The following is a 22033-nucleotide window of genomic DNA, read 5'->3' as shown; positions in this document are numbered from 1 at the left end:
ATATTAGACAAACACTCTACCACAGCCCTCTTTTTACTAAGGCAGATCCTCACTAAGTTACTCTTAAACTCTCTGAACTCTGCAGTCCAGGCAGACCTTGAATTTGGATGTCTCAGCCACCCAGGTGCCAAACTCATGCAGTGTGTGTGAGGGGTGGTGGTGGGGGTCGGGGAAGACTCATATATCCCAGGCTGGCCTTGAACTTCTGATTTTTCTCCACCTGTCTCCAAGAGCTGAGATTACAGATGTGCACCTCCAATTTTATGTGGTGGTAGCATTAGAATCTCGATTTTCATGCATCCTAGGCTAGCTCTCTACCAGCTCTACATCTCCAGCCTAGAACTTTGTCTTTGATTCATGGCCTTGTAACCCTTGAACATCCTGTCTCCTGCCCACACACCTGCACCTGCACCTTGAGCAGGCACCTGTGACCGTACAAAGCTACTCGCTTAGACTCCCTCTCCCCTTCCCCATGAAAGCTGCTGGCGGGACAAGCCCTGATCCTTAAGTTGGGAAAGTGGGTACACATTCCAAGAAGTGCCCCTGAGACTTGGCCTCAGCAGGTATTGGGAAGCAATGGACCATAGCCAGCCGGCTAGTTTGCCACGCTGCGTCTCCAAGCCCGCAGCCACGCGGAGCAGCGTCCCAAACCAGCCTCACCCACCCTCATCCAGAGGTGCTGAGGAACCTGAGAAGCTTGCGGGTCTGGGGGCTAAGATGGGGCTTGCATCCCCTCTACAAAAAGACTGCTGGGTTCCTCCCCCAACGGATGCTGTGGCTGAATTTGCACCCTGATGTAAGCCTCACCCAGAAGGCCCCACCTTAGGCCACAAGCTCTTCTATTCAGTACTTCATCTGTTGTTATACACCCGCTGTAAATTTTATACACCAAGCCCACTCATATCTCCACCAGCAAGTCTCAGCCTCAAGTACCATTCCTCAAAACTCGTCCCCTGGTGCCATTTTCCAAATCTAGACGGCAGCTTTCTGCCCCGCCCTGGATGCCTGGAGCTCTGAGCTCCATTCATCCAGCCAGACCTTAAGACTTACCTGTGCTTGGCCAGCACCGCCCCCACCCTGCTCCCAGGCAGGGGGAGGAGGCCCCGACTGAGTAGGACTGACTAAGTAGAGCTGGAGAAATAGGAGGTTCAGAGTGTGAGAAATAGCCCCAGAAAGGACTGGGGTAGACAGCCTCGAATGGGGGAGATAAAAAGTTAAAAGCAGTAAGTTGTGAGGTCTGTGGCAGGCCTTCCCTCCCCTCCCCGCACCTGCCTGATCTACTGAAACCCCTATCCCCCAGAGGGTCAAGTTAACCAAAGGGAAGAAGAAATGCTTTCTAGGTGAACCTTGTTTTGCTTCCTGCAGACAGGAGATGCCGTTACTTGGATCCTGGCTTCACATTCCAAACCAGAGCATTTCTTTTTTTCATTGCTGTGGTTGTTAAAAACAGTTTTGTTGGAATGATTCCCAATATAACATTGGGGGAAATTCACGTGTCGCTTACTGCCCATCGGAAATAGACCTTTCCTGACAGTAAAATGACTGGAGGTGCCTGGCACTAAGCCTAATGACCTTAGTTTGATTCCTGGGTCCCACTGACTCTCCAAGTTGTTCCCAGATCTCCACACCCTTCCTCACTGTGGTTCTCCTAACCCCCGGCACCAAATAAATAAAATTTAAAAAGTGCACCATCAGCTATAATTTCATTCAGCCATTGAAAATGAAATTTCGGGAAAATGGATGAACTGGAAAATGCACCATCAGGTGACCAGGCTTTAGAGGGAGTAACACTGAGCTCTCTCCCACAGGCCTCAGCTTTGCTTTGCTGTATGTATGTATTCATGTTGGAGCGAGTGTGTCTAAGTCTAGAACAGAGCAAGAAAAAGGCGAGATGGTTCCTTGGTTCAGCGGGTAAAAGCACCTGCCGCCACGTCCAATGGCCTGAGTTCCAATCCCAGGACCCACAAGGTGGAAGGAGATAACAGATTGTGTCCTCTGATGCCATGAGTATGCCATGGTGCATGTGTGTGCCTCCAACCATGTACAAAACAGTAAAAAAAGAGTTAAAAGTAATAAAACAATTTAAAAGCCAGTTAGTTATAAGAGTATCCATGAGAAGCTGGGGATACAAACTGTTAAGGGAGAGGGCTGGGGACAGTGTTGGACCCCATGTAATAAGGTAGTGGGAGGAGATGCTGGCTGAGAAGCCTGGGTAAAGCGGAGGCAACTTCAAGGCTCCTGAGGCAGGTAACCTGGAGAGACAGATGCAAAGGAGAGCTTGGTCTATCTGTGGGAAGTAGAAGCCCAGCCGAAGTCTCACAGAGTGGGGGAGGGGAGGAGCAAAGGAGGGAGGGGGAGAAGAGAGAGGGCAAGTCACTGCAGGGCGGGGCTCTGACTATAAAGGGTGAAGCCAATCGATTGATCCCACAGGCAGTACACCCTACGAGCAAGCACCGGCTCCCTGGACCACACCGGCACTGGTGAGTTCTCCTCTGACTTGAGCGGGTCCTTTGTCAACTGCCTCTCTTTCAGAGAGTTCCAGGGCCTGGCTTGAGACACTGGTGTCTTTATCCTTCCCTCCCACTCCCATAGGTGGCCTCATTAAACCTTCAGGTACCCCAAGAGGAGATCTGGCCTGCACCATGAAACTGTGGCTCTTTGCCTGCCTGGTCGCCTGTTTTGTTTGGACCTGGATGCCTGCTGTCCATGTCCAAGGTACTGCCCGTAGCCACTCTTTCCTTGCTCCAGCTTTCCAGATGTCGCTTTCTCGGCTCACTTGGGCTCCCTGCCCCCTGCTTGTTGAACTCTTCACTGATTCTGTATCCTTTGAGTTCTTCTGTGGCTCTTGAGAGGTTGGGCAAAGCAAGAATTCCTGGTACTACTGGGGCTGGATGGATAGAAACAAAGGATCCCCAGCTACCTATTCCAGGACTCCTCATCTCCATGCTGGCCTGCTTCCTTTGCAAGACTCAAGAGGCTTGGGAGCTGCAGGAAGCAGAAGGTGGCTTCCAACTGGGGGAAAATGCACTTAGAGCCAGGAGTGTATTTTGGTGCCTTTCCTCTGCCTAGCTAGGGGTGTGAGGTTGAGCTCTGAGCCCTGGGTATCTACCAAAGTGGATTCCCTGCCTTTCCTCCCTGTGTAGTCTAGCTAAGGGCCTAACGTTGTCCTTTGTGAGACTCAGTTTCCTCATCTGCCAAGGAGAAATGAAAAATGTAAGAATCCAATGAAAAATACTTACTCCCAGGTCACGGTCAGGGAACCGTTTCTGGATCTTCTTCACCCTACTGGAAAGCAGATACTTGAGGATTCAGTCACTCAAGGCCAAGTCTCAGCACAGAGCATCTCTACAGAGTCTTGCCACTCGGTGCTTCATCTGAGGAAACATGGGGTCTCAGCAGGTGTCAAAATAAGGTCCCAGGCCAGGTTGAGGACCCAAGATACTACCCCTTGCCCTGCCTGCTCCTCTACTATGTCCTACAGGTTCAAGCTTCCAGCAGAGTCTACTTTATGTTCAGGAGGGAGGTTTGGCTTGCTTTCTACAGTCTGCTATCAGAGCCAGGCCCAGCCTCTGCCCTTTGATCCTGGGGGAAAAGTGGCCCCCAGTGTTTGAAAACACCTGCCAAGGATCCCCGGAACCCCAGTTCTTATCTAGCACCACTGCCCCTTGTCCTCAAGAGCCAAAGTAGAGGAATGGCAGGGAGAATGAGTTCTCTCCCTGAACCACTGTGCTGGTTTCTACTTGACCTCGGATTTGATTCCAGAGGCAAGATTTGACAGATAGGGCTCACAGATAACCTTGAAGGCTGGCTAGATTGAGGAACCCACTGTACTATCAACCCTTTTTTGTTTATTCATTTACTTTTCTACTTCCCAGAACTTTCTAGAATCATCTCCTTCTCCTTGGGCACTCCTCTGAGCTCCTGCATATACTCTTTTTGTGTAGAAAACTTCTCTGTCTCCTCTACCAGGTTGAAACTCCCCTGAGACACTAGGTCCAATTTATGTCAGTATTGTCTAGATATTTGGTACCTAGGAGAACTCTTTTAAGCTTTCGTTAGGCCAGCAGGGGAGTTAACAAAGAATGGCCAGGTCAGTTTAGCAGTTATTCAGATGGGTAGAGGGAGAAAAAGGAATTTAAGCTGGTATTATGTACGGACAGGCCAGACCATAGCTGAGATCTTCAGAAAAGTTAAGTAATCTGTCTGTTTATTTACCCTAGTTACATATATCCATTTATTTATTTACTTTATGTGGAGACAACAGGACAGCTCACAGGAGTTGGTTCTTTCCTTCACTATGTGGGTCCTCAGGATCAAACTCAGGTTATTAGAACTTGGTGGCAAGTGCCTTTGCCTCTCTGGCCCCAGATATATGTGTGGGCATGCACACGTGTGTGTGTGTGTGTGTGTGTGTGTGTGTGTGTGTGTGTGTGTGTGTGTGTTTTAGAAAAGGTCCCACTATGTATATATACCTCACTGTGTAGACCAGGCTGTCTTCAGACTCTTAGAAATCCTTCTGCCTCTGCCTCCTGAGTGGTGGGATTAAAGGCATGTGCTACTATACTTGGCCTTTAATTTTTTTTTTCATTAAAAAAATTTTTTTTTGGAGATGAAGTTTCCCTATGTAGCCCTGGCTGTCCTGGATCTCACTCTGTAGAGCAGGATAGCCTCAAACTCAGCAATCTGCTTGCTTCTTGCCTACTGAATTTGGGCATTAAAGTTGTATGCCACCATGCCTAGCTAATTTTTCTCTCTTTTTTTTTTTTTTTTTTTTTTTTTTTGTTTTTGTTTTTGTTTTTGTTTTTGTTTTTTTTGAGACAGGATTTCTCTGTGTAGCTTTGCACCTTTCCTGGATCTCGCTTTGTAGACCAGGCTAGCCTCGAACTCACAGAGATCCACCTGCCTCTGCCTCCCGAGTGCTGGGATTATAATTTTTCACTTTTAAAATTAAGAAAGGATCTTGCCTGATGGTGGTGGAATTTAATCCCAGCATTTAATCCCAGCACTCGGGAGGCAAAGACAGGCGGATCTCTGTGAGTTCGAAGCCAACCTGGGCTACACAGTGAGTTCCAGGACAGGCTCAAAAGCTACAGAGAAACCCTGTCTCAAAAACAAAACAAAACAAAACAAAAGATAGTGTCTCATATATCTCAAGCTGGTCTCTAACTTGCTATCTAGCTGACTTTGAAATTCTGATCTACCTACCTCCATTTCCCAGGAGCTAGGATTCCAGGCATGTAGTTCTGGTTTATGTAGTTCTGTGGATCCAACCCAGGGGCTCATACAAGCTAGGCAAACACTTTACCAACTGAGTTATAGTCCTAGTCAAAATTTAGGTGGTGCTGTGAGACAGGGTCTCAGTGGCTCAGACTGGTTTCAAACTCATGATCATCTGCACCAGCATCTGGACTGCAGGGCTTACAGATGTGCATGTGCCTCGATGTCTGCAAGTGTACACCTGTCCTCTACCTCAGAGCAGAAACAGAAAGGCCCCTGGGATGTCTCTTTGCCTACCTGCACTCTACAATTCCTGCCAGCGTCCTTATATCAAGAGCTGAGAGCAAGCCAGGAAGCTTCCTTATCTCCAGGTGGCCTGTTGACCTCTGTATCTAGAAGGTGGTGTACGTGTGTGCGCCATGATCACATCTTTGATTGTCCCTGCCAGTAATGTGCCCCTGGAATCATGGATGTGGCTGGGTCATCTAGTTGCAGGTACCTTTTTGTGATTTTTTTTTATTTTTGAGTATTTCATATATGCAAATATGTTTTGATCAAATCTATTCCTTATTCCCTTTCCTTCTATATCACCCCTATCTCCCTACCACTTCCCCCACCTGACTTAATGTTCTCTGTTTTTAAACCCACTTAGTCCACTGAATGCTGCCTGAATGTGTATGGCTGAAGGATCATATATTAGAGCTGGGGTGATCTTTCTGGGACCATGTCCCTAAAGAAAACCAAGCCTCTCCTAGCAACCATCAATTTCCAATAGCTTGTCAGATAAGTTCCCTCCACCCACCCATGATGAGATTCTGACTGCCTTGATCTTGTGTGGGTCTGTGCATGCATCACGGCTCCTATGACTGATGCTTGCAATGTTCTCATCATGTTCAGCAAATACTCTTGCTTTGAAGATGTCTTCCTCTGAGTCTTGCAAATTTTCTGCCCCCTCTTCTGAGATAATCCCTGAACCTTGTGGTAAGGAAGTATGATATAGATGTCTCATTTATAGTTGGTCCCTTACCCTGAATGTTGTTCTGTTGTGTGTCTTTGGGGTAATTGCCATCTAATATAAAAAGAAGCCATTGTAGAATATTATTTTAAGATGTGTTACATTTGTTTATGCTCTGGACCATTTGTTTAATGATGCAAAGATATGCTGCATTCTTTTATGTAGCATTTGTTTAACTCTGTGAAGCTGTGTTACTTGGCCTTTCTAAAGCACCTGATGGTCTAATATAGTGCTGAAAGGTCAATAGCAAGGGAGAAAGGATAGGTGAGGCTGGCAGGCAGAGAGAATAAATAGAAGGAGAAATCTGGGAGGAGCAAAAAGAAAGAACAAGAGAAAAGAAGGAAGAGGATATCAGGGGCCAGCCACCCAGCTACAGAGCAAACCACAGAGTAAGAGTGAAGGTAGGTTACAGAAGTAAGAAAATGAAAGAGCCCAGAGGTAAAAGGTAGACAGGATAATTTAAAGTTAAGAAAAGCTGGCTAGAAACAAGCCAAGCTAAGAGTGGGCATTTATAATTAAGAATAGGCCTCCGTGTGTGATTTATTTGGGAACTGGGTGGCAGGCCCCCCAAAAAAGCAAAAACAACCAACAACAAAAGTTCACTGATGAGGGTATCAGTATATGGATAAGAATGTAAAGACAGTTTATTACTATGTCTACTTATTAGAATAATAGTATTAGGTTCTCATTTAGGGCCTATGACCCAGTTTCACACACACACACAACATGCACGCACACACGCACACATGTGCTACATGTTTATGGAGGTCAGGGGATGATAATTTGTGATTCTCTCCTATGTGGGTTCTGGGGATTGAACTTAGGTGGCAAGCACCTTTACCCTTTACTGAGCCATCTCACTTGCCTTTGTAGGTGCCTTTGAAGACTGCTGCCTGGGTCACCAACCCAGGATCAAATGGAATATCCTCCAGCACGCTAGGCATTATCGAGTGCAGGAAGTGAGTGGAAGCTGCAACCTACATGCTGTGATGTGAGCAGGACCTTTCGTGTTGTTGGGTGAGAGTCATGAACACCTTAGATCCTCCATGCCCTAACCTGGCATCCACCTTTCCACCCTCTGTAGATTCCACTTCCGCCAGAAAGGCAAAGTGTGTATGAACCCAGAGGACAAGGATGTGAAGAAGGCAATGGAGATCTTGAAAGCTAAGAACAAGCCAGTTGACAATCCCCAGAAGACCACCTCAGGTAGGTAAGACCCCAGCCAACAGCTCAGGGAGGAACACAGCTCAGCATTCTAACATGCTGCTAGCTAGCCCTCTTCAAAGAGTCAGTTGCTAGTGAGTCAGAGATGGAATGAATAGCTAATCAATCGCATCAACCTCAGGTGTCCTCCCCCAAGAGCTTTCCCCTTTCTTCCCTTCAGTACTGTGCACTGAATCCAGGCTCTTGGATATGCTACACAAGTGTTCTACCACTAAGAAACATCTCTAGCCACTCCATTTTATTTTCTCTGTGTGTGTGCTGCATGCATGAGTATGCTGTTGTGCATGTGGTGGTCAAACCTTTTATTGCTCTCCTGTCTTTACTGCCTTGAAAAAGGGTCTCTCACTAAACTGGAAGCTTGCCATTTTGACTAGGATGACTGGCACTGGCCTGTGGGCTCTTAGGCTGTGCCTATCTCCATTTCCCCAAACTAAAATTATAGGCATGTACAGCCATGCCTCATTAAAAAAAAAAAAAACTGTTTTTTTTTCTTGTTCAGATAGTTGCACATGCCTTTAATCCCAGCACTGATGAGGCAGAGACAGGTAGATCTCTGTGAATTCCAGGCCACCCTGATCTACAGAGCTAATTCTGGGATAGTCGAGGCTATATAAAGAAACCCTGTCTTGAAAAACAAAAACAAAAAAAATTTTCCCTTATTTTTTGAGATCATAATAATTGCATAATTTCTCCTTTTACTTTCCTCTCTCCTCGTCCTCCTGCATGCCCCTCTTGCCCTCTTTCAAATTCATGGCCTCTTTTTTCATTAATCGTTATGTAATACATAAATTCCTAAACGCATGAATATAACCTGATCAGTCTGTATAATATCACTTATGTGTATGTTCCATTTTGTAGTCGATAACTAATTTGAGTGCTCTTCCATGGGGAAGACTATTTCTCCCGCTCTCAGAAGGGGAGTAGTCTAAGGTTGAGGCCTCTTGGACTCCACCTGCCTCCATCTACATTAGTATGTCTGTTGTTGCAAACTGCCTGGTCCCCTGACTCTTAAAAATCTTCCTGCTTGCTCTTCCACAATGTTTCCTGAGCCTTTGGGGCAGGAGTTATGTTGTAGATGGATCCACTGGGACAGGGCCCCACAACTCTGCATTTTGATTGGTTGTGGTTTTCTGAAGTGGTCTCCATCAGTTGCATCAAGAAGTTTCCTTGATGAGGGATGAGAACTGCACCTCTCTGTGGGTATAAGGGCAGATACTTAGAATGTACTTAGGGATTATGGTGGTGTAGTACAGCCAGGGTTGTAGGTTCTCTTCCAAGATCCGTGACTTCACTGAGCAGTTTGCCGGTTTCCAGTACCAGGCATGATTTCCCTCTCTTTGAGAAGTTCTAAAGTCCGATTAGAGAGTTGTTGTTTGCCACCAAGGTATGTGTGTTACTTCTGCCCGCTTTGGGTGACCATACTGTGCAGGCTGTTGTTGTGGTTCACAGGCTGAGCAGCCTGGAGAGGGCTGGTGGTTGCTTCCCTCCTCTGAAAGCTTGCTGGTGCCATGAAACATGCCTCATTTTTGCACAGTGCGTGACGTTCAAACTCAGGTTGTCAAGGTTGCAGAGTAAGCACTCTTTACCTACTGACCAACCTCCTCAGGCCTCTATGTCTAATTTTTTTTTTTTTTGAGACAGGGTCTCTTTATGTAGCCCTGGGCTGTCCTGGAACCCACTATGTAGAACAGGTTGGCTTTGAACCCACAGAGAGCTGCCTGCCTCTCTGTTAGTCCTGCCTATACTTCCTGCCTAGCCATGGCCAATCAGGTTTTATTTATTGACCAATTAGAGCAACACATTTGCCATACAGACCATCCCCCAGCACAGCAAAGTGCAGACCATCTCAGACACCTGCACTCAGGCTGTGGTCCAATCATCCTCTATGCAGACCTGCTGGGTAAAGCCATGAGAAACCCAAGAACGGGCTCCCACAGGACATACAGAACATCCCACAGCAGTTTGCTTTTATGTATGTGCACAAAAAGTGGGCCTGGTGTCGGATCTCCTGTAACTGCAGTTGTAGATGGTTGTGAACCATCTTGTGGGTGCTAGGAATTCAACCCCAGTCCTCTGGAAGAGCAGCAGGTGCTCTTAACACTGAACTATCTCTCCAGCCCCTGTTGGAACACTTAGCTGTTTCTCTCTCTGTTTTCCAACAGGCTCTCATACTGAGAGGAGGAAGTTAAACCATGTGAAGTCTAAGGTGAGGAACCCCAGCAGCACCAGCATGAGGAACTCCACCCTAGGCCGGTCTAGGTAAGGACTCTTGGTCATGTTACCTTCCTCCATCCATCACATTGCTGACAAGGTCTACCCCCAGGAGCTGCATGGTCACACCCTGAGATTCATGTGCAAGGACCCTAGGCGGCTGTTGACGCCTTTAACCCAGTTTAGGGGGCATCGGTAAAGGCTGACATGAAACACCAGCAAGGTGGGCCAAGAGTGTCTTCTCACACCACTCACATTCCCTGCTTCCCACCCCATCCCTCTCTCCCCTTCTCTTTTTCTTTTTCCTTCTTCTCTTAAAAAATGTTTACATAGGTCGGGCGGCAGTGGCCCATGCCTTTAATCCCAGCACTCAGGGGGCAGAGGCAGGTGGATCTCCGTGAGTTCAAGGCCAGCCTGGTCTACAGAGCAAGTTCCAGGAAAGGCACAAAGCTACACAGAGAAACCCTGTCTCGAAAAACAAAAACAAAAAAAACAAAAAAAAGTTTACATTGATTGAATCATTGTGCCTGTGATTGTGTGTGTGTGATTGTGGGGGTGGGGGTGGGAGTGCTTACATAAACCATGTTTCCAGCTGGCGGCCATAGGACAATTTGCAGGAGTCCTCACTTTCTACAGTGTGGGTTTCTGATGGAACTCAGGTTGTCAGCCTTGGTGGCCATCTTTCCCCCTCTCTCTTCTCTCTTCTTTTTCCTTCCTGCCTTCCTTCTTCATTCCTTTCCGTTTTATGGTTTTTCCCCAAGCAGGTCTCATGTATCTCAGGCTGGCCTAAGACTCCCTATTTAGCCAAGGATGCCCCCGAACTTCTGATTCTGCTGCCTTCACCACCCAAGTGCTATGGTCACAGGCATGTGCTACCATGCTGGGTTATGCAGTGCTGGAGCATGGAACACCAGGGGGGTCCTTTGTAAGAACAGTACACACTTTGAATTGCTGAGCCATCTCTCCACACCATACAGAAGTCCTTCCTTCCTTCCTTCCTTCCTTCCTTCCTTCCTTCCTTCCTTCCTTCCTTCCTTCCTTCCTTCCTTCCTCCTATCCCCTCTTTCTTTCTGCAATATTAGGGTTTGAACCCAAGACCTTGTGCATATTAGGCTAGTAAGCACTACCCCCATCCTTTTTATAATTTGTATTTTGTGGCAAGGTCTCACTAGGTTGCTCATTTTAGCCTTGAATTCAAGCTGTAGCTGAGGCTGGATCTTTTTTTTTTTTAATCTTTTTACAATTTATTTTATGTGTATGGGTGTGTTAGGCCTGTATGTGTGTCTGTATACCACTTGCTTTCCTGGTAGCCACAGAGGCAAAAAGGGATGTCAGATTCTGAGGCTGGATCTTTAGCTCCTTCTACCTCAGCCTCTAAATCCCAGAGTTATAGGCATGTGCCATCATGCTTGGCTTCAGTGTAACACACAGAACAAATATCGTGTGTGTGAGCCTGCACACATGTGTGCTTGGGTGTGTATGAGTGTGTGCCACTGTGAGCAAGTGGAGGTTAGAGACAACTGTTTGGAGGTGCTTCTCTCTTCCTACCGTGTGGGTCCCAGGGATCAACCTCTGGTCATCGGGCTTCATGGCAAGCAATTTTGCTTGCTGAACCATCTCATGAACCGTCTCACTAGTCCTCAACACGACACATCTGATGCCAGATCTGAAAGAGGAAATTCCTCATGAATCAAGCAGATGCCAGATGTCCTGTAATTTAATTCAATTCGGTTCTGACATGTCTACGTGCAGATCACATCTGGTTCCACAGGTTGAGGACACAGCCATATGAGTCTCAGTTTTCCCATCTGTAGATGGGGGACAATACTAACACTGTCTATTTCACAGGATGGTGATGATGACCAGAAAGATCAACAATTAAGTTATTCAGCGTGAGCACCAGCCGGACGATGGGAGGAGTCCCCTGAAGTGCTGTCTTCTGGGCATGACATGGCCACTGAACTCACAGAAGGCACAGTTACCTGTACTGGACTGGACTCAGCAGTGTTTCAGCGTGGGCGAGTGGGGGACTCACAGGGCCCCACCCCTCATCAAGGAGCTATTTATTGGCTGTTAATGATTGCTGGGGGAAAGGGAGTCTTTTTCTCCCCAGAAGTGTTGGATAGTCCAGTATACAATCCCCACCCATGCTCATGCAAGCAACCCTAATTAAATGCAGTGAGTCACACACAAAGGAAGAGAGGTACGAAAGTAGGACAGGGCTTGTTAGGAAGAGGCATTCAGTGGGAGAGAGAGGACTACAGCAGGATGAGTATGTGTGTGTGTGAAAATGGTCAAATGCACACATATGTGAAATGGTCAAAGAACTAAAAATTAAAAAATTTAAAAGCCATTAAAAATGAATTACTTGAGCTGGGCAGTGGTGGTGCATGACCTTAATCCCAGCACTCAGGAGGCAGAGGCAGGCAGATCTCAGTGGGTTCGAGGCCAACCTGGTCTACAAATCTAGTTCCAGGACAGCCAGGGCAACACAGAGAAACCCTGTCTCAATAACAACAACAAGAACAACAACAATAACCTAATTACCCACAGTGATGTCTGGTATGTAGCATGCTCTCAGAATGTTAGTGCCTGTACCTTGGATTTACCTGCAATAAATTAGGGTTCCTGTGACCCCCTCTTTTTATTCAGCCACTTTTACTAGATCATTAGCTCCTTGGGAAGTACTAAGGGAAGTACTTTTCTTATATTTCTTGGTTATTCTTTAGATTGTTATAAATGATGTAGGATGGGTGTTGCTGAAGGAGTCTTAGCTGGGGTTTCTATTGCAGTGAAGAGACACAATGACCATGAAGAGACCACAATGACTCTTCTAAAGGAAACCATTTAATTGGGGTGGCTTGCAGTTCAGAGGTTTAGTCCATTATCATCATGGCAGGACATGGCAGCAGGCAGGCAGACAAGGTGCTGGAGAAGGAGCTGAGAGCGAAGGAGCTACATCTTGATCCCGAAGGCAACAGGCAGCCGAACTGTCTTACTAGGTGTAGCTTGAGCATATATGAGAACTCAAAGCCCACTCCCAAAGGGACACACTTCCTCCAACAAGGCTACACCTCCTAATAGTGCCACTCCCTATGAGCTTATGGGGGCCAATTACATTCAAACTACCACAGAGTCTAAGGCAGGATAATCATAAGCTTGAGGCCAGCCTGGGCTGCAGTACAAGTTTGAGGCTAGCCTGGGACACATAGCAAGGCCCTGTCTCAAAATATAAACAAAGAAATGAAAACTAAACAAGAACAGGACTGAGCAGACGGCTCAGGGTGAAAGAGCTTGCTTTGCAAGGCTGGGGTCTGAGTTTAGATCCCCAGAACCAAGTAAGCTGGATGTAACAGTGTGTGTCTGCAATCCCAGAGCTCCCACAGTAAGACGGGGAGATAGGAGAACCCTGGAAGACCAGCTACGGCTGTAAGCAGCAGTGAGAGACAGAGAGACCCTGTTTCAAGCAAGGTGTGAGGCGAGGGTTGATACCTGAGTTCGTCCTCTAACCTCCATACTCTTCCTGGAGGGAGGCTCCTTAAGATTCAGAAAGTCAATGGCTCACAAACATCAGCATCCCTGAAACCTACCAGAGGACAGGGCCCCTCCCTGCAGTAAGTACTGCCGAGGAGAGGAGACTCACGCCGCTGTGAGGAAACCCGGAAAACCTATTGGTTGTCAAGCTGGACTCTGGTGGTGGTGTTACTTGATCTGTAGCAGTTCTCTATCTGGGGTGAGTAGATATCTGTTCACATCTCCCCAGGAAAAGTGTCACACAACAGGGATGCACCACCTTCCTGGCACACGGATGTGTTTGGAATCTGGAAACTCTTTGAACCTCACAGTTCAATATTTTTATGGAGGTGTTTCCACACAGCATGATTGATTATTAACTTCACTTTCAAGCCTTCTCTTGTTTGGAGCTTGAGGAGTGGAACAGAAATCTAATCAATGGCTCACTTTTCCTTGTGACCAGCCCTTGACATACTCAGGAAATTCAGAGCCATGCAGGAAATCCTGAGGTCTTTGGAGGTCTGTGTCAGGATTTGGGGCCAAGGACCAACTATTAGAACAACATTTGCACAGGGGCCAGGGATGTGGCTGGCTTAGAGCTGTCATCCAGCATTGATGAAGTCTTGGTTTTCACCTCATTCCTGCATAAACCCGGTGTGGTAGTAGCGCTGGACCATCACCCAGCACTGAGGAAGCGGAGGCAGGAGGATCAGGAGTTCAAACTCTTCTTTAACTATACAGTTTTTTTTTTTGAGGATGGGTGGGTAGGTTGGGTGTGTGGGTGTGTGTGCTTGGAATAGAACTCAGAGCCTTGTGCACCTTATCACTTTATCACTGAGCCATCTCAAGCCCTCAGTTCAAATCTATTTTTTTTCTTTCTGAGATAGAGTCTCAAGTAGCTCAGCTGAGGATGATGTTTAACCTCTGATGCTCTTGCTCCACCTCCAGAGTGCCGAGATTGTATACGGCACCACCATGCTCATGAAGCGCTGGAGATGGAACCATCATTTCTGCCCCTGGTGTTCTCTCTCTCTCTCTCTCTCTCTCTCTCTCTCTCTCTCTCTCTCTCTCTCTCTCTCTCTCTCTCTCTCTCTCTCTGTGTGTGTGTAGGTGTATATATGTACATGTGTACATGCTTGTGTATAAGGGTGCAGACCATGGGTGTTGCTCTTCAGGACAGTATCTGCCTTGGTTTTTTGTTCTTTTTTAAAAAATTAAAAAACCCACATCATGTTTTTATTAATTCTTTAAGAATTCCAAACAAACATACAATGTATTTTGATCATATTCACCACCAACTCTTTCCTTTAACTTCTTCAAAACCTACCCTCTCAACATCCTCTTCTCTTTTCCTTTTCTTTTGTTTTTAAAGCAAGTTTATTTCTGCAGAGGAAGCGTCTCATGTTTGTGTCCAGGGAAGAAGTAGAAAGGAACTCCCCTCTCAGAACCAGATCCCTGAGTCCTCAGCAGCAGTATGTTATGTTCCATCATCTTCACTGGGGACCAAAGATGTTGGGATCACGAAGAGTCAAACCAGTCACCAGTTGTTCAAAGTTACCCAGGCTGCTGCTGCTGCTGCTGCTGCTTCTTCTTCTTCTTCTTCTTCTTCTTCTTCTTCTTCTTCTTCTTCTTCTTCTTCTTCTTCTTCTTCTTCTTCTTCTTCTTCTTCTTCTTCTTCTTCTTCTCCTCCTCCTCCTCCTCCTCCTCCTCCTCCTCCTCCTCCTCCTCCTCCTCCTCCTCCTCCTCCTCCTCCCCCTCTTTCTCCTCCCCCTCCTCCTCCTCCTCCCCCCTCCTCCTCCCTTCCTCTTCCTTCTCCTCCTCCTCCTCCCTTCTTCCTCCTTCTTCCTCCTTCTCCTCCTCCTCCTCCTCCTCCTCCTCCTCCTCCTCCTCCTCCTCCTCCGAGGTGTGTCCTAGCTTAGGGATCAAACTCGGCTCCTCATGCTTGTCTGGCAAGTACTTAACCAGCTGAGCCGTCTCTCCAGCCCCATTTTTTGTTTGTGAGACAGTGATTCACTCTGTATAGGCTGGCCTTTGTTTTGGGACCCTCCTGCCTCAGGTTCCTGTCTATTTTACTGGGAAATGCCCCAGCCTGGGCTGAATCCCATGTGAGTTTCCTTATCTGAAGATCTGTGCTCTAGTCTTCCTAATAGTGTAATAGATGGCTCCTTGGGGGACAACCCTGGGGCAGGTCAGGTGTGACCTAACCTTGGACCATTGCTTCCTCACTCTTGATAAAATGGGGCCCCTAGTTTATGTAGCGCTGGTTTTAGCCCAGGGCTTTGGTGCATGCTAGACAAGCACCCTATAAATGAGTTACACCCTGTGCTCTCTGTCCAAATCTATTTATTCATTGCTGTTGTTATGGGATGGTAGTGGTGGGTGTGCATACTTCAGAACACAATTTAGGGAGTGGGATCTCTTCTTTCACTTTGGGGTCTGGGGATTGACCTCAAGTAGTCAGTCTTATATAGCAAACACTTTTTTTTGTTTGTTTTTGTTTTTCCAGACAGGGTTTCTCTGTGTAGTTTTGGTGCCTGTCCTGGATCTCACTCTGTAGACTAGGCTGGCCTTGAACTCACAGAGATCCACCTGTCTCTGCCCCCTGAATGCTGGGATTAAAGGTGTGCGCCACCACCACCACCACCACCACCACCACCACCTGGCCAGCAAACACTTTTATCTACTAACCCAACTTGCCATCTCACTGTGTGTCCTTGGCTAGACTGGAACTTGCTATGTAGACCCAGGATGGCCTTGAATTTACAGAGAGATGCTTTTCTCTGTTTGCCAAGTGCTAAAGTGTGTGGGCCACTAGAGTGTGAGCCACCCCATCAGTCAAGGTCCAAATCTTAATCTCAGTGTCTGTGCTGAATTTCTCTGTAAAATTTGTCTGTAAAATGGGGGTCATTATGCTTGCTATGTCCAGGTTCTGGGGGAATCTAGACAATGGATGAAAAAGCTTTCTGCCAGCCCTAATGGGATGCCCGGAGGTCACCGGGTCAGGCACGGAGCAAGGCTAGAGCTCTGGGGCCAGGCACTAGAGACCTGCAGAAAGAGGTTGGTTATTCAGCTTTACTTCTGCCAGTCTTTGGGAGTGGTGGTGTTTTGAATGAGAATGACCCCCCCCCCCCCAGACTCAAGTGTTTGGATAATTGGCCCGAAGTTGCAAACTGTTTGGGAAGGATTATGAGGTGTGGCCTTGGTGGAGGATGGATGTCACTGGGGCAGGCTTCCAGGTTTCGAAAGATTCAGCATTCCTCGTGTGCCCTCTGCTTCTTGCCGCGGTTCCAGCAGCCAGCCATGCCTTTGCTCAGCCAGCGTGGATGGCCACGATCCTGTTTCAGTCAGTGTTCTAATTGTGAGGAGACACCATGGCCACAGCAACTCTTACAGAAGAAAGCATTTAACTGTGGCTGGCTTATGGTTTGGAGGTTTAGTCCATTATTGTCATGGCAGGAGCATGGTGGCACACAGGCAGACAAGATGCTGGAGGAGTAGCTGAGAGTTCTATGTTTAGATCTGTAGGAGGGAGAGGGAGAGGGAGAGGGAGGGAGCCACTGGGCTTGGGCTTTTGAAACCTCAAAGCCCACCCCACTGACAGATTTCCTCTACCAAGGCCACACCTATTCCAACAAGGCCACAATTACCAATCCTTCTCAAATATGCTACTCCTTGATGACTAATCATTCAAACCTATGAGCCTATGGGGGCCATTCTTATTTAAACCACCACCCCTCCCAAACCATAAGTCTCAGAATGCAGAGCCAAGCAGATCTCTGTGTGTTTGAAACCAGCCTGGTCTACAAAGAGAGTTCAGGTCAGCCAGGGCTACAACGTGAGACCCCATTTAAAACAACAACAAACTTTTCTAAACAAAGGCTGGAAGGACTAAGGAAGGACTCAGGGGTAGAGTGCTTGCCTAGCACCCCTACAGTAAAGCTGTGGGTTCAGTTCCTACTACTGTCCAAAGAAAAACACAGCAACAGAAACAACACAGAACACAAAAATCCTAAAACGAATGTTTTCTTTGTAGAGAGCACTCTTGATGGTTTGGAGCCAGGCTTCAGAGCGCAGTGTCAGGAAACACACACATACCCCCTAAAACAACAACAACAAAAAAGCCAACCAAACAAACAAACAAAACCAAAAACTCAGGCCCTAGCCTGTACTATAAATGGTGATCCCATCAGGCTCCCATACATTCTCTAAAGCTCAGTGTCCATGTGATAATACTGCTTTCTTGGCTAGGCTTGCTGGGGACTAAATGTACCAGTATTTGAGAGTTACCCTCCAAGTGCAGAGTTCATTATTGTGATGCATATTCCAGCTATTGCGTCAGAGCCAGGCACAGTGATTGACAGCACAGTTTCCAGTGCTGCTGCCTGATCCTGGCCAGGTTGCTCAACTCCTGAGCGTCAAACGTTGTTCTATCAAGCAGGGACTCTGTGGACACTTGCTTATTCTCCAGAGTTTCAAGACAAATAGCAAACAGGCGAAACCTGAGAAACCATCAGGGCCCTGAGAGGTTGCCACTATCAGCCTAGCTTGGGGTTTGTGCCAAATGTACAGGTGTGATAGTCCCTTGACCCACTCTTTTCCCAATGCCCTGAGGTAAAGAACCTTATAGCCGGGGCTGGAGAGATGGCTCAGAGGTTAAGAGCACTGACTGTTCTTCCAGAGGTCTTGAGTTCAATTCCCAGCAACCACATGGTGGCTCACAACCATCTGTAATGAGATCTGGTGCCCTCTTTTGGCCTGCAGGGACACCTGCAGGCAGAACACTGTGTACAAAATAAAATAAATATTAAAAAAAAAAAAAAAAAAAGAACCTTATAGCCAAAGACCAGGTAGTCCGGGGGATACACAAGACCAACTTGGGTCCTCCAGCTTCCCCAGGCAGGAGTCGTGTGTGTGTGTGTGTGTGTGTGTGTGTGTGTGTGTGTGTGTGTGTGTGTGTGTGGCTTTTGTAGGAGGAGATAGCATCTACATATTTGAGAACACATAGACAGATTCAACCCCCAAGTCCTTTATTGTTTTCTTCAGTTTCAATAGAAAAGGATCTTTAGAACCCTAGCCCAGGCTCTGGGGAATGAATCTGGTAGTCAAGATGTGGGGGACAAGGCTCCCATTTTGATTCTGAGGGCTGGCCCCCACACTCACCCTAGTCACTTGTTCCCATGTCCCACCAATACCCTTGGTGAATCATAGTGCAGTCTTGAAGTTTAAGCTTGAGGATGACAAGACGCAGTAAATACCAGGGGTCCCTCCTGCTGACCCTGGCTGTGGGGTAGGGGGCTGAGTGTCATGACTTCTAGCTGAGTCCAGGAGAGATTGAGGTATTGCCCCACCTCAGATAGGATCACCTGGTGGGCTTGCACAGGCTGGGTTCATCTGAGGTCATAGTGTAATGTAACTCTTCCTGAGTTTTGAGGTTCAACTTGGTCAGCTTTTGCCCCCAAGATCAGTTCTAGCCAGTTCCAGAATCTCCACTTTCAGATGTCATGGGAACTGTAGGTGCACTGAGCTTCTCTGCTAGAGCAGCTGTAATTGGACTGTTAGCCTCAAGGCTCGCTTTGCTGGCCCTGGTTGGCCCTGAGATCCTGCTACACTCACCACCTCCAGCTGGTATTTCCCCCGTCTTGGTCTCCTATGGCCCAGGTGCAGGGAGCTGAAGCCATCCAGGTGATTCATGCAGAAGAAACCTTGGTTGTTGCCTCTGGCAATAACGTAACGGATCTGGTCTCCCAGACTCTCAATAGCTGGTCGAAATTCTAAGATGTGCTTGACTTGGCCAAGGTGTGAGATGTACAGGCTCAAGGTCAAGGGGACTTCCGTGTCGAGGGTGGCCAGGCTCACCTAGGAGGAGGGACCAAGTGAACTGTCAGAGTCTGTGTAAATAAGGATGCAAGTGGGTAGGGAGGAAGCTGTCATGTGTGCTTGTTTCCTGGCTTCTTTGTCTAGTCATCTATGTAGAAAGCCAAGGTCAGCTAAGGCTGAGAATGTAACAGCAGAGGCTAAAACTGGTGCTTTGATGGAAAAAAGAAAACTCAAGAGGAGAGAGACCGAGGACGGCTTAGGTAATAAAGTGCTTGCAGTCAAAGTCTGAAGATCTGAGTCCAGATCCCCAGTACCCACGTAGAAAGCTGGGTGTGCTGGTACATGCCTATAGTCTCACTGGAAGGGCGGGGAGAGGAGGACCCCAGGGGCTTGCTGGCCAGTGGTAATATCAAATGGTGAGCTCCAGGTTTAGGAAGAGTCTCAAAAAGAAAGTAAGTGGAGCTGGGTCCACAAGTTGGCTCAGCAGGTAAAGGAGCTTGCCATCAAACCTGAGGACCAAAGTTTGATTCCCTAGAACCACATGGAAAAGAAGAGAGAATTAGTTCCTGCCGATTGTTCACTGACTTCCACATCCATGTCTTGTGCATGAATGCAGATACACACAATCACCACCGTCTCCAAATAAATATATTTTAAAAATTTTAAAAAAGGTGGAGAAAAATTGTAAGGTAGTGGTGTTGTCCTCTTGTCTCCAGACATGGTATACTCGAGCATGTGTATGCATGTGCATCTCTCTCTCTCTCTCTCTCTCTCTCTCTCTCTCTCTCTCTCTCTCTCTCTCTCTCTCTCTGTGTGTGTGTGTGTGTGCATGTGTGAGAGAGAGAGATGCATAGACACACACACACACAAAGATACTGACAAATATAAACATACCCAAAACAAAACAAATAAAAAAGCAACAGTTAGAGGATCAAAGATTTGCCTTGAAAACCCAGCAAGCAGTTCAGGCAGGTAATGTCTGGCTCCAGAGACCTAAGGTGGTTCAAAGGTAGCCTAGGTGACTGGTGTTATAACCAAGTGCTCCCCCTCCCCCCCAAAAAAACCCTACATCTCCAAAAAAGATGCCAGAATCTACGGAGTTACAAACAGAATACTCAGCTAAGTCAGAAAGAGAGCAAGGAGAGGCCCCAGAAGAGCCTTCCGCTGGCTTCCATTGTACTTCCTGTGTCTGGCTCTCTCTGAGAGGACCCTGTGTACAGATGACAAGCCCTTCTTTATTTGAGCTCTTCTGAAGTGTCTTCATGGTCCTGGCAGCAGGACAGTAAGCCAATGGGTCTCAATGGCAGGCCACCCCAAGCGGGGTGATGTATCTGATTCCACAAAGGGTTATCTGTGCTTACCCCCCCCCCCCCCCCCGGGTTGTGCTGTGTCTGTTTCACCTCATTTGCATGCCTGTGGAGTTATTTGCCGTTACTTTGAGAGAAAGCTATTTCAGTCTCTCTGCCCCGGTTCTGGGAAATCTTTCCTTTCTGAGGAGCACGGCTCAGGCATATGCTCTTATTGACACCTCCTGGCAAACAGTGGCATTACAGGCAAAGGCACTGCACTGCCCTCTCTCCATAGCACGCTGTGTCCATCCCAGGATCCTTGGCAACCATTCTACTCTCAGTGAAAATCAAGGGCTGGCAGTAAATGTGGGATAATTTCTACAGGAAAAGTTTCTTTTCTTAAACAAAGGAAAAAGTAACTGAAGAAAACAGAAGATAAAGTAATTCATAATAGATTCATATTAGCTAGCTATATGTTGAAAGTCTCTCAGACCTAAATAAAGTAATCCACAATAGATTCATATTAGCTAACTATATGTTGAAAGTCTCTCAGGCCTAACATGTCCATCCCACTCTGGCTTTATTTTTCTCTGTTGCATGGATCATTTTTTTTTCATATGTTATAAAGCATGCTATGTTTTCCTTAATGATTCCCCCTGCCCCCATCAGAGTATCATGAGGGCAGGGGCTCTTTTTCTCTCCATTTGCTTATTACAGATTGCTTAGACTCTGTCCAGAAGGAGCCTTAATTGTTACAGGAATGAGGTAACATGCCCAAAGGATATGTTCCCTAGAAAAGACCTAGGCTGAGAAAGTATAGAAGATCCAGTCAGGCACCATAGTATGAGGAAGAAGTTGAGACAAGTTGTTCAGTGGTTGCCTGCTTTTCTCTTCCTTTTCTTGAGACAGAGTCTCATGTAGCCTAGGCTAATCCCAAACATACTAAAGAGCCAAGGATGTCTAGTTTTATGCAGTGCTGAGGAGCATGGCTCAGATATTTGAACCTAGGACCTTATGCATGCTAGGCAAGTAATTTACCAGCTAAGCTACACTTCTAGATCTAGAGTTCTCTCTTGAGAGATCACAGCCTCCTTCTGACACCCTCAGATAGCACCTTAGTTGACCCACCCAGTGTAGTCCCCATGGCACCTGATGACCTCCTTGGATGCTTCGTCTTGGTCGGTCCTGAGGGGAGAGGCCATTGATCTTGCATTCATAGCAGGCTTCAGGCGAGAGTAATTCTTCCTTATCTGGGGTGGCCTGAGATCCAGAGCTGAACCCAGGGCTGGAGATGCAGTGTCTGAGCCAGATGGTATGGGGGAAACGTTCAGAAGCAGGCTGGTGGCACCTCACCCACCATCTCCCACCATCCCTCATTCAGAGCCACAGGTACAGACACCATCATGCAAATGTGTGCGGTGTGTGTGTGTGTGCTGGCATGGCTGTGTATGTGCATGTGTGCAACCTACTGGAGGGATGTGTGTATCCCTTGGTTTACCTGGACATTGTTATGAACACAAGAATGGGATGATGTACATGCAATGGAATAGAAGGATGTATCTGTGTATGTCCAAAAACATGTACATTTGGGAGCATGTATATATGGAAGACGATGTTCACATACACCTGTGCTCACTGGGATGCATGGATCTATATGAGTGGGGTTGTGAGTATAGTAAGCCTCCCTTATGCACAAGCCCAGTCAACCCTCTGTATCTAGAGGTTCTGCATCCTCATATTCAACTTG

At 47.1% G+C, this 22033-nt stretch overlaps 2 protein-coding genes across 3 annotated transcripts in view; one reads left to right on the top strand and one right to left on the bottom strand.

Annotated features, from left to right (window-relative positions):
- Nucleotides 1-12318, top strand: part of Ccl25 (C-C motif chemokine ligand 25) — a 37455-nt gene extending 25137 nt beyond the window's left edge. Inside the window, exons 4-9 of one of the 2 annotated variants that reach the window (XM_016007653.3) lie at nucleotides 2431-2480; nucleotides 2593-2715; nucleotides 7106-7223; nucleotides 7317-7438; nucleotides 9619-9715; nucleotides 11516-12318. In XM_016007653.3, the coding sequence (XP_015863139.2) occupies nucleotides 2643-2715; nucleotides 7106-7223; nucleotides 7317-7438; nucleotides 9619-9715; nucleotides 11516-11549 (444 nt within the window). In that variant the 5' untranslated portion in view covers nucleotides 2431-2480; nucleotides 2593-2642 and the 3' untranslated portion in view covers nucleotides 11550-12318. The remainder of the gene's footprint in view (nucleotides 1-2430; nucleotides 2481-2592; nucleotides 2716-7105; nucleotides 7224-7316; nucleotides 7439-9618; nucleotides 9716-11515) is intronic. The other variant, XM_016007707.3, reaches the window with a different exon arrangement.
- A 5872-nt stretch (nucleotides 12319-18190) lies between these two features.
- Nucleotides 18191-22033, bottom strand: part of Fbn3 (fibrillin 3) — a 67134-nt gene continuing 63291 nt past the window's right edge. Inside the window, exons 38-39 of the mRNA XM_076560359.1 lie at nucleotides 21436-21586; nucleotides 18191-19036 (exon numbers count right to left, since the gene is read on the bottom strand). Coding sequence (XP_076416474.1) covers nucleotides 18713-19036; nucleotides 21436-21586 — 475 coding nt within the window. The 3' untranslated portion in view covers nucleotides 18191-18712. The remainder of the gene's footprint in view (nucleotides 19037-21435; nucleotides 21587-22033) is intronic.

Source organism: Peromyscus maniculatus, chromosome 23, assembly GCF_049852395.1.
Source record: "Peromyscus maniculatus bairdii isolate BWxNUB_F1_BW_parent chromosome 23, HU_Pman_BW_mat_3.1, whole genome shotgun sequence".
NCBI classification, from domain to species: domain Eukaryota; kingdom Metazoa; phylum Chordata; class Mammalia; order Rodentia; family Cricetidae; genus Peromyscus; species Peromyscus maniculatus.
This window is presented reverse-complemented; position numbering and strand designations above follow the sequence as displayed.